The sequence below is a fragment of the Vicia villosa genome, unplaced genomic scaffold, assembly GCF_029867415.1.
Source record: "Vicia villosa cultivar HV-30 ecotype Madison, WI unplaced genomic scaffold, Vvil1.0 ctg.000664F_1_1, whole genome shotgun sequence".
NCBI lineage: Eukaryota > Viridiplantae > Streptophyta > Magnoliopsida > Fabales > Fabaceae > Vicia > Vicia villosa.
Genome location: NW_026705296.1, coordinates 339,907 through 355,244, shown reverse-complemented (window position 1 = coordinate 355,244; position 15,338 = coordinate 339,907). Strand labels below are relative to the sequence as shown.

At 32.8% G+C, this 15,338-nt stretch overlaps 1 protein-coding gene across 1 annotated transcript; it reads left to right on the top strand.

The window, feature by feature from the left end:
* Window positions 1-5,495: 5,495 nt before the first annotated feature.
* On the top strand, window positions 5,496-6,452 carry LOC131630252 (transcription factor MYB14-like). Its single transcript, XM_058901047.1, has 3 exons — window positions 5,496-5,628; window positions 5,708-5,837; window positions 5,960-6,452. Exons 1-3 carry the CDS (start codon window positions 5,496-5,498, stop codon window positions 6,450-6,452), a joined length of 756 nt encoding a protein of 251 aa, XP_058757030.1.
* The last annotated feature ends 8,886 nt before the right edge of the window (window positions 6,453-15,338 follow it).

Below are 15,338 nucleotides of genomic sequence, written 5' to 3'. Positions count from 1 at the left end.
AATATTAAAAAATTCCAAATTCATCATCGTCGTTGTAATTTAAGATTTTATGGCATATCTTGTATGCATCCAACTTCTAATCTTTTAAAAGGTTGAACTCCATTCTTTATTTAACTTGAAGCAAGAATGATTTTCTGCACTTGCAATCTATCACATAGAACTTTTTCAACCTTCTTTAATTGAGTGTTGTTCCAAAAATACAACAACAACATCAACACAATTATGTGAGATAGATTGCAAGGGTAGAAAAAAATATTTTGTTCAAGAATAGAAAAACATTGAAGAATTTTCTGTCTTACAATCCATCCTAAAGAATGATGCATACGAGTTAGGGAGGCTACATATAAGTATGGATTAGGGTAAAATCTATTTAACGAGTACTTTTATAGTAAAGTCTAATTATTTTATCCCTCGGTTATTATGGAAACTGAAGGGATGAGTTATTTAGTTTACACTTATAAACAAATAAAAACATAAACTTCAATAGCTGGGATTTGAAGCATTTCCTGAGTTGTTTTTCCCCTCGGTTATAATAAAAACTGAGGGAATATGTTGTTTTTATTTTTTTAAAAATAAAATATGGTGCGCCTTGGCATTATACCCAGTTTTATTTTTCCTGAGGTGAAAGCTTTGTCATGAAATGTATTATTGTAGTACTGGATTGAAGGCATTTCTAAGATTCTTATTCCAGTACAATTAGTTATTTGATATATGCTATGGATTATACTGTATTGGATTTGGCACAAGCAATTAGTTAAGTGAGCAAGTTCATATCCAAGCTTGGGAAACACCATTTTCGAAGTAGTCAAGTGGATTCTAAGGTACTTGAAGGGAATAACGGATCGTGGTATCATTTTCATCATGGAGCATGGTATTTCATCAATTGCAGGATATGTGGATTCTGATTATGCAGTTGATCTAGATGATATGATGTTTATAATAGGGTATATCTTTAATCTTGAGCGCGGGGGGGGGGGGGGGGGGGACTTTATACTACAAATCATTAGTTCAATTTATAGTAACTGTGTCTACAATTGAGGCAGGATACATGGTAGTAGCTGAAATTGCCAGGAAAGCATTGTGGCTTATAGGGTTAGTGAAAGAGTTAGGTGTTGAGCAAGATGTAGATCAGTTGCATTGTGATAGTCAGAGTGCTATCTATTTGGCAAACAATCTGCCGTATTATGTTCAGATCAAGCATTTTGATGTGAGGTTCCACAAGATCAATGAGTTGGAGGCTTCCGAACAAATATTACTTCAGAAGGTTCACACTTCAGAGAATGCAACTGATATGTTCACAAAGCCAATCACTAATGACAAGTTCAAACATTTTTTGGACTTGCACTACAAGAAAAGTGGTCATTAGCCACGCGAAGTAGTGACGTGATTATCATGTGGCTAAAATAAGGCGGTTGCGACGTGATAATCACGTCACCATTTTTGTATTAATAAAATAATGAAAATAACATCACAATAGTTGGGTGTCAGAATTTTTTAAAACAAAAATATTTGCGAAGTGTAAAACACGTCGCTAAAGTAAAAGTAAAAAAAAATTTAAAAAGGCGCAAATTTCAGAGAGTGGGAAGTTTGAAATTTGAAAAAAAAAAGTTGTGACATGTTATACACGTCGCAACAATTAAAGATAAAAAGAACCTGAACGAATTTGACGTGGTGCAAACATGAATTAAGGGAGGCATTAAAGTTATTGACCGTTGGCATTGGTTGCGACGTGAATTACACGTGGTTGGGTTGCGACGTGAAATTCACGTCGCCGATTGGCTTATAGGACAAACACGTTATAGGCTTTTGTAGTGAAGGAATCTAATTCATGACCGTTGGGTGCGTTGCGACGTGAATTACACGTGGCAGGTTGCGACGTGAAATTCATGTCGCTGATTGTCTTATATGTAAGCGCGTTTCGTTTTCCTTTCGGACCCAGCTGCGTTTCTTCCCCATTTCACTCTTTCTCTCTTCCAAACTTATACCTATTCATCTCATACCCATATTTTCTATACCTCTTATTCATAAATTTTCACTACAAATTTCTTTCATTATTGTATCAAAGGTAAGTTTCATACACAAATTAGTATAATTTCGTTTTTTAATTACTTGAATTTTTAAATATATTTGTTAACTTAAATTTTAATGTTTTTGTTAGGTTTTGACGAAGATTGAAGAATAAGAGGAATCAAGGAGAAGGAGATTGAAGAAGAGGTATTTTGATTTTTTCCTTCCAATTTAGTAGATTAAATTGTTAGAATGATAAAAATGTATATGATGTAAATGTTAATTTTGAGTTTAGGAGTTGAGGAGTTTAGAATGTTAAAAATGTTTAGATTTATTTTCATAATATGTTTTTTATTTTCTAAACAAAATATAAGTATTTAATGATATTATTCTTAAAAACAAAAAATATTAATAATATTTTTTTATGTTATTGTTCTTAAAAACAGAAAATATTAAATTGAAAATAATTTTTCTTTATGTGCAGTATATATTAAATAGAAATAGAATATATGTTATGTTATTGTTATTAAATTAAAAATACATTTTTTTTTTAAATTAAAATATATATTAAAAGGAGAATATATATTATATATATATATATATATATATATATATATATATATATATGTGTATATTTTAAATAAAATAAAATATAATATGATTATATAATATATTTCTTAAATTAAAATATATGTTATTGTTATTAAATTGAAAATACATTTTTTTTAATTAAAATATATATTAAAAGTAGAATATATATGATATATGTATATTTAAAATAAACTAAAATATAATATGATTATATGTTATATTTCTTAAATTGAAATAAAATATAATATGATTATATGTTATATTTCTTAAATTAAAATATATGTTATTGTTATTAAATTGAAAATAATTTTTTTTAAATTAAAAAATATATTAAACGTAGAATATATATTTTATATGTATATTTTAAATAAAATAAAATATAATATGATTATATGTTATATTCCTTAAATTAAAATATATGTTATTGTTATTAAATTGAAAATACATTTTTTTTAAATTAAAATATATATTAAAAGTAGAATATATATTATACATGTATATTTAAAATAAAATATGATTATATGTTATATTTCTTAAATTAAAATATATGTTATTGTTATTAAATTGAAAATACATTTCTTTAAAATTAAAATATATATTAAAAGTAGAATATATATTAAATATATATATTTAAAAAAAATAAAATATAATATGATTATATGTTATATTTCTTAAATTAAAATATATATTAAAAGTATAACATATAATTATATGTTATATTTATTAAAAGAATGTTTTGTTAGTTAAGAACAATACCATGTAATTTAGTATTTTTTTTTTAGGGTTAAATATATAAATTTTTCTTGTAATGTTAGCGAGATTTGATTTTAGCCCCTCGTAAAGTTTTTTCTTTTAAAACTTTTCTCGTAATATTTAGATTCCATCGTAGCCCCTGACTACACTATTTATTCTAATATATTTAGATTTAGATTCCATCGTTATAGCCCTGACTACACTATTTCAGTCCAGATTCTAATTTTTTTTGTAGAGCCACTTGGAATTCTCAAATTTTTTAATTAATTTTTTTTAATTAAATTTTTTATTTAATTTTTAACTTTTTTGTATTAATTTCTTATTATTATTTTTTTAAACTGTTTTCTTAAATTATTTATTAACATTTTTTAGAAATTTTTTTTTTAAGCTGTGTGAATATCTGGTCCAAATTTAGCGACGTGATTTTCACTTCACTAAATAGTGAAGTGAAAATCACGTCACTACTGAGTTTCCACCTTGCCTCCTGCGGCGTAATGTTTCACGTCGCAAATTTTGGTTTGTGATGTGTTTTTTCACTTTGTGGCGTGATTTTCACGTCTCTAATAAGCTTTTTTTTTTGTAGTGTTGTAACACGTTTCTTAGTGTTAAGAAAGAACTACACAATCCCAGTTGCTACGATATGACATTATCCATTTAATCTTCATAGAGGTTTGATATTGACTAAGGTGGAGATTGTTGAGTTTGAGTTATAGGTAACGCCTAATAGTTAAAGGTTGGGGCCGTTCGCCCCGGCAGTTTGGTTTAGGGGTATTATTGTAAACCGTTTGAAATAACTCGCGATACGTCCCAATCCAACCCGTCCAAATCGATTAAGAAAATGGGCAGAAATGAGCTTATATGACTCAACTGCGGGTTGGGATGGGTGAGGCTTTTGAGCCCGAAATTGCCCTATTGTCCGACCCTACATATAATGTTCTAAGGTGCCGTCTACGGTGCATGACCTTCATAGGTCTCTCACATGATTAATAACTCCCGTTATAATTTTTTTTTAAAAAAACCACTACAAATTTTGAAGAAAAAAAACATGTCGGATTACCAACATATAAGGGAGGTGTTGTCGCCAGGGGGTAGCGACAACACCCAATTTTTATACATCTTCGCCAGGTCCATTGGCGACTACTTTGAAAGGTAAGTGTTGTCGCCACCCCTGGCGACAACGTGTGTTTTTAGTAAAAAAGTGACTATTTGTGTAATTAATTTGAAATGTTGGTTATTTCTAAATTTTAAAAAAAAAATTGGTTATCCAAAAAAAAAAAAGACCTAAAGAGTCCTCTCACCTAGCCTGAGCCATGTTCTAATATCATCCGTAGTTATAGATATTCAAAACTTATGGTCACTATGACACAAAGGAAATAAACTAGTAGTTATATCACATGCGCATGTCTATATCAGTCTGTACTACAATTTTATTCTAAAACCAACACGTTTTTTTTTCAACTCATTTTAGCTCAACTTGTTAACAAATTTTATCTAAAGTGAACTTTTTAAAATTAAATTAAAATTTTAAGTGAAATAATTGTTAGTCAGATATTATTTATATATATCAACTGAATTTTAAATTACTAAAATCTATGGAGGATTATTACAAAATTAATAAATATAAATTTTAATTACTTTCAAATTTAGTTGAATACGAGTTCTCTCTAAACAAATCATATTTGAAATTTTAATTAAATAATTTATAGATTAATAGTTATTTGTCCCCTTCATTTTAGAGAATTTTGAAAAATCCCTATATGAAAGAAATACATATATCTCATATTTCCTCATTTTAAATCTTTTTATAAATAAATATATAAAAATATTACGTAGTAGGGCCACATCATTAGATTTGCTGACTAATTTTATTTTATTGAGGGTTTAGACTGAAAAATTTTTCAAAAGCTAAGAAAAATTTGTGTTTTTTTACAGATTTACTTTTCCAAATTCGCTCAAACGAGCAGGTTATTGATAAATTAATATAGAGTGTAACAGGACAATAAATTGTTGATTGGTAGATAAATCAAAACCCAAATAAACTCTAGTCTAGGATACTTCACAATTTTTTTTTTTTAATTTTCATAATATATAGGATACCACATGCAACACACTCTCATACTAAGAATTTTTGGTAGTAAGAGAACATGGATGGAAGCTCTTGTGGTGACAAAAATAGTTTGCGAAAAGGCAAGTGGACTCATGAAGAAGACAACAAGTTGATTGCTTATGTAACTAGATATGGCTGCTGGAATTGGCGACAACTACCTAAATTTGCAGGTACAAATAATTATTTATTCATGTGTGTCGGTTGGTTTTTTCTTCTAGTTTATCTGTTATAATGAAATAATGTTTTCAGGTCTTGAAAGATGTGGAAAGAGTTGTAGATTAAGGTGGTTGAACTATCTAAGACCAGATCTCAAAAGAGGAAACTTTTCTCAACAAGAAGAAGAGACTATCATCAAGCTTCATGAAAAACTTGGTAATAGGTATCATTTACATGTCAATGCACTATCACCTTCTACATTATTTATTTCCTACATGGAATGAAACGTTTTGCCATAATGTTTTAGGGTTTTTTTATGATGATGAAACAAATTTTGCAATGCAGATGGAGAGTGATTGCTGCAAATTTACCCGGGAGAACAGATAACGAGATAAAGAATCATTGGCACACCAACTTGAAAAAGCGTTTTATAAAGAATAATAAGTCTGAAACTAAACGTGAAACAGAAAAATCCAAAACTTCAAATTCAAATAAACACCCTGCAATGGAAGAAGCCAATAAACTTGAAGGAGCATTAGAAAACAATATTGTTCCAAATATTACAAATCCATTGTCTTCAACCCCATCATCGAGTGGATTCTCTTCCATAACAATGGACACTGCAGCAGCCACAATATCATATGAAAGTTCAATTCTTGATGACTATGAGCTTCCTTTATACATGGATGTTTTGAGTGATAGTTTCTGGACAGAACCATATATGATAGACAATTCATATGTTCCTCCAAATGAAGAAGCTAGCTTATTAACGGTGGGATATGAACATGAATACTTTAGTCCTATGTACGATATTGAACTTTGGAGCAATGGACAATAAATCGTTATAGGGTTTTAATTATTTGGAAATGCCGGTTAGTTAAGATCAACATCTCCAATGGGGGGAACTTAGAGATTGCTTAACTTTTAAGTTCTATTCCTTAGCATTTTTTATCATTGGAGTGTGATGACGTGACACCATTGATTACTTAAATATAAAAGATAGAACTTCATGAAGCAACTTGAAAAGTTGAGAACTTAACATTAAATATTATTATTTTTTAGACAACTCAATTGAAATAGCAATGAAATTTGATTGTCAATTATAGTACAAATATAATAATTAAAATTGGTTGGGCCTAATATATTGTTTATATATAATTACCATTGGAGCAAAACTAGTTTAAATTGGAGAATTTCTTTAGCCACCTCCTAACCTTCTTGCCCACCCCTAGTGAATTTACCAGACTACCCCTTGTTTCGGAAGTTCATTTCCGAAACGGTACTTTTTTTCTTGAAAAAGGTGTTTTCGGAAATGAACTTCCGAAAAAGTGTTTTTTTAATATAAAATATTGATTTCGGAGATGCATCTCCGAAATAAAGTTAAATTTTCAGAAAATGTGGTGTTTCGGAAGTTCATATCCGAGCGCACCCCCCATGATGGAATTCGGAAATGCACTTCCGAAGTTATGTCTGGACAGAAGCAAAATGAAAAATAACAACGATTCGCTTTATTTAATCAGGTGAAGATTACAACGATAATATTACCGAAAATCAAAGTTACATATTGTTGAACACGGGTAGGTGGGGATGAGTCAACATTTTGATAACGTCGTCCGCCGATCTTTGAAGTTTGGCGTCCAACTCGATCGGGCCTTTCGAAGAAAATCGGTCGAACGTTGTCCACATAACCGCTAAGTCTTCGTCGTTCTTGATCTGAAAAGGTGTGAACTTAATGTCTCCCTCGTCGTTAAGCGATGGAGAGCGGTACTCGAGCTTGACAACCTTTCGATTCTCGGGATAGCGCAAAAGCGTGTTGAGCGACGGTATCAATTCCGCAAACGGCGTGTCGCGCGAGAAGCGAAATTGGAACGGCATCGGGTAGCCGGTTTCAAAGTAGACGAATGCTAGGTGAGGGTAGGTTTGTGTCATTTGTGTTTTGTGGTGTGAAGAGGATGAAGAAGAGTGTGTGGTATTTATAGACTTATTGGAGCATTGATGGCCCAACAAACCTTATCCTGCCTCAGGGGACATTTCGGAAATGAACTTCCGAAAATAGGCTCCAGACATGTATATTTCGGAAGTTCATTTCCGAATTATGCAGAAACAGACTTAAATTTTGCATTTTGTTGATTGCTTAGTGCTTTGTGTAAACAATACCAAAGGAATTCAAAATAGACATAAATTAGACATTGATGACATAAAACATACTTATATTATATATGTATTGAATCGGTCCGATTTTACATGATAAACAACAATACATACAAAAAATGATCGTTACAAACAAAAAACGATCCGGAACAAACTAAAATTCACCGAACCAATCGGTGGATCCTAAGTCGAAAATAGGCACGTTCTTCGAACGCTCTCTATTTTGCTCGCGCTCTTGGCTCATCATTTCTTCAAACTCCGCCATCCTCACAACGAACGGATCCGGCCAAGTCTCCGCCTCATTTGAACGATGTGCCGTCCATTGACAACAAGTAGCCGGTATAGGACACCCCGGTTTCAAAAACACTTGGACGAAGTGCCGCGATCGTAGATACCCGATGCATATGATTCGGCCCGACGCGTCCAACGGCGGTCGACTATGAAGTGGAAAGAAAGTCTCACATAGTCCAAACCTCGTCAAATCGACGCATACAATATCATATGCACTTGCTATGAGATGACCCATATCGGGGAATGACATCCACTTCGAGACCGGAGCGATACCGGTAAGTGGTGGAACAAGTGCATCATGAATTTTTGCAAACTTTTCTTGATTTTCATATAGTCGGCCGTAGATGTCCCGATACGAAGTCAAGTCCGCAAGAATTTCCCGTCGGACTAAAGTATGATTATTTTCCCCTTTACCGAGCAAACCCGCAACGGCCCGATATCCACAATTGCCGTCTCCGCCAACATCAACGATGTTATCGATATATTTGTGCATAAAAAGTGGCATCTCATTAATGTAGACAATGGGTGATTTTTTTATCGGTGGTGTGCGAGGTGGCTTCGATATACGGGCACCTTTGTTACCACTACACTTGGACTTAGGTGTCTCATGAATTTCCGGTAACGATGCATCCACATGTTCAAAGTAGGAAGGAGATCGTTTTGTTGATGTGTCATCTTGTGTAATTTTGGACTTTTTCGGTGCACCTTTAGTCTTAACCGGTTGAGATGGCGGTTTCAAATCGGTGGTCTCCGGAAATGCGATCTTTCGCAATTGTTCTTTTATATGCATTTTTGTTGTGTCGTCCGCTTTAGCAAACTTCTCCAATATCACTTCCAACTCGTCGGAGATGGTGATTTTGGAGTCATTTTCTTTCGGCGGGTCAAAATCATCAAAACGAAGTTTCTTCCAATGGTCGGCTACCTCATCCATGCGTATTGGTGAATTCAACTCCTTCTTTTTTGAAATTATACAAGCACACGGAAGGCCGTATGTAGTTCTAATGGTGCACCCACATAAAGAACTATCCGCCCCCGTGGTCTCCGACCGCTTAGCTTCATGAAACAAAAAATTCAAACCCGTTCGAGATATGTTGTAAATCAATTGGGAGAATAGAATTTGGCCCTTATACCGGTGTTCCATGACCGTCTTGCTCCGACCGAACGATGTTTGAATTTCATTGTGTTGATTATCAAGCATTTGATTCACGGTGTCCCACCCGCGACACAAATCTCCCTTACTATCACCCAACCACCTCTTGAAGACCGCATGTGCGGATTCAACTCGGTTAGTCGTGGTGCAACCAAGATGTCTAACCCGATTTGTCCAAGCGCACACGACTTTTTCTCTAACTTTGTCAAGAATGGTGGATTCGACGTAATGACAAAATGTCCTAATGGAACCACACAAAGACCTAAAGTGTACCAATTTCTCGGTATAATCCTCTTCGGAGTATGCATCCAAAATTCCCCTCCATGCCGCCATTATCCTATCAACCACAACACCGGCTTTGACAAATTTACCATTTTCATCCAACCTATCTTTTGTCCCAACCGCGGGTTTCAACTTGCTTCTCACGTTGCAAGTTATGTGATACCGGCAAAGTAAAGCGGTAGATGTCGGGAAGACGGTATCGACCGCATTCATCAAAGCATTATCCCGGTCGGTGACAATGACGTTTGGCATAACCGCTTGATCAACTAACAAAGACTTGCAAATTCCCAAGGCCCACGTAAAGTTGTCTTCTTTTTCACACTCCAAAAAAGCAAACCCCACCGAATAAGTCTTGTCCGTCGAGGTAACACCGACTATCTCTAGAAGCGGAAGCCTATACTTGTTGGTCTTGTACGTCGAATCCATCACAAGAACGGTTGGAAATGTGTTGAATAATTTGATACTTTCAGGATGAGTCCAAAAAATATCACGCACGGTAACTTTGTCCTCGGAGGTTCGGAAGCTTGAAACATAATTGTTATCGCCTAAAAGTTTCAAAAGTTGTTGCATTTCCGACCGAGGGCCCATATTTAAAACCTTGAGATTGTGCCGTTCATTGTAAACTTGCTTGATATTTGAAACGCTATCCGGTTTCTTACGCTCCAAATCGGCAAGTATGTTGCGAGGCGCCACTTTGACTATCGTTAGATCCGATATCACATTCCTCTCTTCGCGGGACAAACGACACGCCATTGGATGCCTGTGTAACTTGACATCCAAGGCATGATTATGCATTCCACAAATTACGGTTAACCGCCACAAATCATCAACCCTCCGAGTGGCACGGAACTTAAACGGACACCCGCACTTTCTCGATCCCGTGTCCTCGTGTTTTAGCACACGGTTTGATTGCACATAACTACCACCACGTTCGCAATTCAAAACAACGAAAGCTTTCCGCCTACTATTTCCGTTGTCCGACCTTAAAATGACAATTCCAAATCCAAGTTTACTAGCTTCGTTTCGAACCCAATCAATCAATTGTTCTCGACTAACGAAGCTCCGATCATTTGTAAAATGTTGCCTAACATCGACCGCATTGATCATAGGAGTAGCGTCAATAACCGGATCGTTATTAACGTTGACAATTTCCGGATTTAATACTCCATCGTCTTGCACAATGTTGTCCGGATGCACCATACCTAGCAAATGCAAAAATTAGCAAAATTGGCCAAAACTGTTTTTTTTTAAACTGCCAGGGCATATTTCGGAAGTTCATTTCCGAAATTTGTTAGGTAATATATTTCGGAAATGAACTTCCGAACCATATCAGTTTTCAGCATAAATTTGTTGAATCAATGTAGTGAAATAGGGGATGAAATGAGAGATGTTTACCTGAAATTGTAGCTTTCTATGCCCCCTTTAACGTGATCAACGGTTTGAAACTTGCTTTTAGGGCGAAAAATTGATGGAGATTGATAGGGTTTAGAGAGGGTTTTGATAAGTTTTTGGAGAAAAATGATGAAAAAGTGAAGGAGGGAAATTTGTATATGCAGCAACGGTTTCGGAAATGAACTTCCGAAAATATTCACGGTTTTGAATTTTTTTGACTTCGGAAATGTATCTCCGAAAACACCACTTTTTTGGTGTTTTCGGAGATTCATTTCCGAACTAAAAAAAAAACAAAAAAAAAATAACTTCGGAGATGCATCTCCGAAGCAGGGGCAGTTTTGGGATTTCGCTGGGGGTTTCCCCCATAGGGAGGTGGGTAAAGAAAAATTCTTAAATTGCTTATGGATTTCTTAAATGCAATGTGGCAAATTTTTTTTTTTTGACAAAAACCAAGTTAACTCATGTCATTAAACAAATGAAAATCGATACAAGAAGGGATTACACCTAAGGAACTACGCCTAGCCCATGAATTGGCCGCCTTCACTAACGAGTGGACAACCATATTCACTTGGCGTTTTACAAACTTCACCCCAAAGTTAGGAAAAGAAACTAACAACCTCTTAATAGAATGTAAAATGAAACTTAACTCCGAACAACCTGTAGCATTTGAGTTAACAGCTTGAACCATCACTTGAGAGTCGCTTTCAAAGATCATATAATCCATATTTAAACTAATAGCATGTTGCATCGCTTCTTTCAAAGCCATGGCTTCCGCTTCGACCGTGGACATAGTGCCAAAATCCCAAGCAATACCTCCAATAATGAAACTTCCAATACTATTCCGGAAGCACCAACCCCTGTTTGTAGATTTATGAGAAGTGTTGAACCCCGCATCTGTATTGCACTTTATCCAACCCACATCCGGGGGTTCCACGTTAAGGGGTTCTGATCACCATTGATACTATCCTAAACCTCACGGGCAGCAATCCAATCATGCTAATTAAAATAGGCTTGTAATCATATCCTTCGTATGTCTCCCCTATCATTATTCCACACAATGTTATTACGGTTCTTCCAAAGCACCTCAATCATAACAGTGAATCTTCCCGCACCCCGCTTATCTTCTTTATTGCAAATGTCAAGGATAAGGAATTTGGCATCACTCAGAATATGTAAGCGGGGCTCAATAATAGAAGCAAACCTGCAGCTCTAATATGACACAAAGCAACTAAGGATGTTCTCTCCGTTGGACAGGCTTGGTCTAAGGGGTAGGCTAACTAGGCATTGGCCTAGGGCCTAAAAAATTTTCTTTTTATTACCTATTATACTTGATATCTTGTTTAAAGATAATTAATAACATTCAATTTTCATTACTATTTGTTTCTTTACAATGAAGTCACTTTATTATGAGCCCGATTGTTAAAGTCCTATGAATATGGAGAAATAACAAGTGAAGTCATTGTGTTGCTATTTATCTACAAAACAATTTCTTGTTTATTTACTCATATTATTATATTATGATTAATTTGTATAAATTCTCACCGTCAATTCACCATAGATATGTCTCTGCCCCCAATTTTCTTTTGGATAGAAAGAAAAAAGCATTGCAGAAAAACAATTAGATTTTATTTATCTAATATTTTTTATTCAATTTTAATGTAAATTCTTTATATTTATTTAATTGTTTTATTTTTTATGATATTTTTATATTTGTGTTCCTTGTAAAATATTTAGTATTTTATTCAAAGTAGTGTCGTCTAAAAAATTTGAATCAGTGAGTTTAAAATTAAAATTAAAATATCTAAAATTTTAATTAAAATAATAAACGAAATTGATAATCATATTTAATAAATAATTTTGTAATTTAAAAATATAAAATATTTACTTTTAAGTAAAAGTACTGTTTTTATAAAAAATATTATCATTAATAAATTAAAACCTTTAATATAAAACTCGCCTTAGGCCTCGGTATCTCTTGGGGCCGGTCCTGCCCTTGGAGTGCTCTGAAATAACATCATTTGATTGCTTTTTGTCCTTTTTTTCTTGAAATATTATATTTTGGGACCAATATTCGAAATAAAACCACGCCATGTCAAAATCTCTCTCTATTACTTAATCTATCTCTCTCTTATTTGAAATATTGTATTCTTGAAATACTGTGTTTTAAAGAATAATATATAACCCTTCTTTTAAACATGTATGTTTTCTTTCGTTGGGTTGCTAACAAGGTCAATAATAACCCTTCTATATCATTGTTATTTACATTCTTAAGCAATTTGGAATTTCGAAATTTTTTACTAAAATAATAAAATCATATATTTTATAAAGTTTAAATTTTGAATTGCAATAAATGCTATCTCCAAATATTTTTTTAATTATATTTGTCCAATGTAACTCGCACAATACATGAAATAATATTTCTCTTTTACACTCTTCCATTTAATAGTAAAATATTGAAAAACATTTTGTGATTTAATTTATTAAATTAAGGGTTAATAGTAATTCACCCCTGTAATGTTAGCGAATTTTGCTTTTTCCCCCTCCCTATCTTTTGGCAACGATTTTTTCAAAAAAACCGTTGTCAAAACCTGCCTTTGACAACGATGAAATAAACCGAAACACGCTCATATTACAGAGGATAAATTACTATTGACCCTTAAATTAATTATATAATATAAACTGTACCTTTAACTATAACTAATGTACTAAAATCATTCGTACTTATAGATATTCAAAACTTGTGGTCACTATAACACAAGGAAATAAACTAGTAGTTATATATATATATCAGATGCATGTTGTAACATCCCGATATTTTATATGCAATAGATTTATCGTTTTACTAATTTTATTTTGTAAATAATTTATTTTATGTGTATAGTTATATTTTAATTAATTATTATTATCAATCTATTTTAATTATTTGTTTTCATCCCCTAGTATAATTATTCTGATAACTTAGAAAAATTAAAATTATTTTATTGATTTATTTTTATACCTTCTTTATTTAGTTAATTTTATAAATATATTGATTATATTTAATAATAAATATTGTTATATATATATATATGATTCTATTATTGTTATAGTTAAATAATTTTAATGTTAATATTTTAAATAAATGTATTTTATATAATCATAAGAGTGGTGAGGTGGAGTTAAAAAAAAATAAAAAAAAAAATAAAAAAAAAGAAAGAGTAAAAAGAATGAAACGTGGGGGTTTATAAAAGTATGATTTAGTTATTAAATTTTTATAATAATTATAATAATAATAAATAATGGTAATTAGGTTAAGTAATTTCTTCCATTCCTATAATTAAGTTGACTAGTTCTTCGACTATTTTCCTACGTGTAGTTATTCAGTTTTCCCACTTTCTCTCAACTCCCATCTTTAAACTCTCCTGGGCTTCACGTACAAACCCTTACAGAATCAAAAATCTCAGAAAATATTTTCTAATCGCCGGTAAGCTTTGTAACATCAATAATTCTTCAATTTTGTTCCGGTATCGTTCCTGAGAGTGCTTTTTAAAGTTGTTGTTGGAGTAATCATATCGTAGGGCTATTTTCAATTCAGAGGGACACACGTTAAGGTAAGGGCTTTTTCTCATGCAATTCTAAACTAGATCGGAATTAGGAATTAGTTAAATATTTTATGCATGTTGTAATGTTTGAGAGGTTTAAATAATTGAAAATAAAATGACGTAGTAATGAACCAGTATCTTATTTAAATGCGTGTAGGTATGTGGATCTCGTAACTATTACGTTGTAAAACTCGTACAATGTGTTTTATCTAATATATGTGAGTTTTTATAGCTCGTGCGTTATCAAATTTATGTGAGATAAATATTGTTTGACTTTGTGGTTGTCTTAGTGATGGAGTTCTGTGTGATTGCCTTAATGGCGGGTAGAGATTTCTGTGTGGATGCCTTAGTGGCGGGTGATTATATTTTTCATCATATATGACATATCATGTGCATTTCTGTGTGGTGCCTTAGTGGCGGGTTATTTTTCTCATTGATATGAGATGAATTCTTTGTGGTGCCTTAGTGGCGGGCTGAAATATCCGGATCATATAGTTTAAGAACATTCATATTTTGCATTTAATTATTTGTGGTTGTTAATCTTGAGTTAATTACTCTATGTATATTATGTCATAGTTACCGTGCGATATTAACAACTTTGGTGGACCTTCCTTTTATTTAGTTCTCTTTGACATGATATGTATAATTGTATTTGGTTGATTTTTAATTCTTGTTTAGTTTAGTTTGACATGGGTAACTGACCCTTACAACAACATTGTAGGTACTGATGTGGAAATTCAAAGTGATTGATGTTTGACTAATGCGTGATCGCGGGAAAGAATGGGTTTTTTTAAAAGCATTATGTTGTAATTAAACCGACCGCATTACTCTTTGAAATTATTTATTTAGTATTTTCCATGGAATTAGAAACGCGATG

Bases quoted from the DNA above. Each gene is read 5' to 3' on its own strand.
- LOC131630252 (XM_058901047.1), top strand. From the start codon at position 5,496: ATGGATGGAAGCTCTTGTGGTGACAAAAATAGTTTGCGAAAAGGCAAG. The intron at 5,629-5,707 runs GTACAAATAATT...TAATGTTTTCAG, and splicing joins ACAACTACCTAAATTTGCAG to GTCTTGAAAGATGTGGAAAG. The intron at 5,838-5,959 runs GTATCATTTACA...TTTGCAATGCAG, and splicing joins CATGAAAAACTTGGTAATAG to ATGGAGAGTGATTGCTGCAA.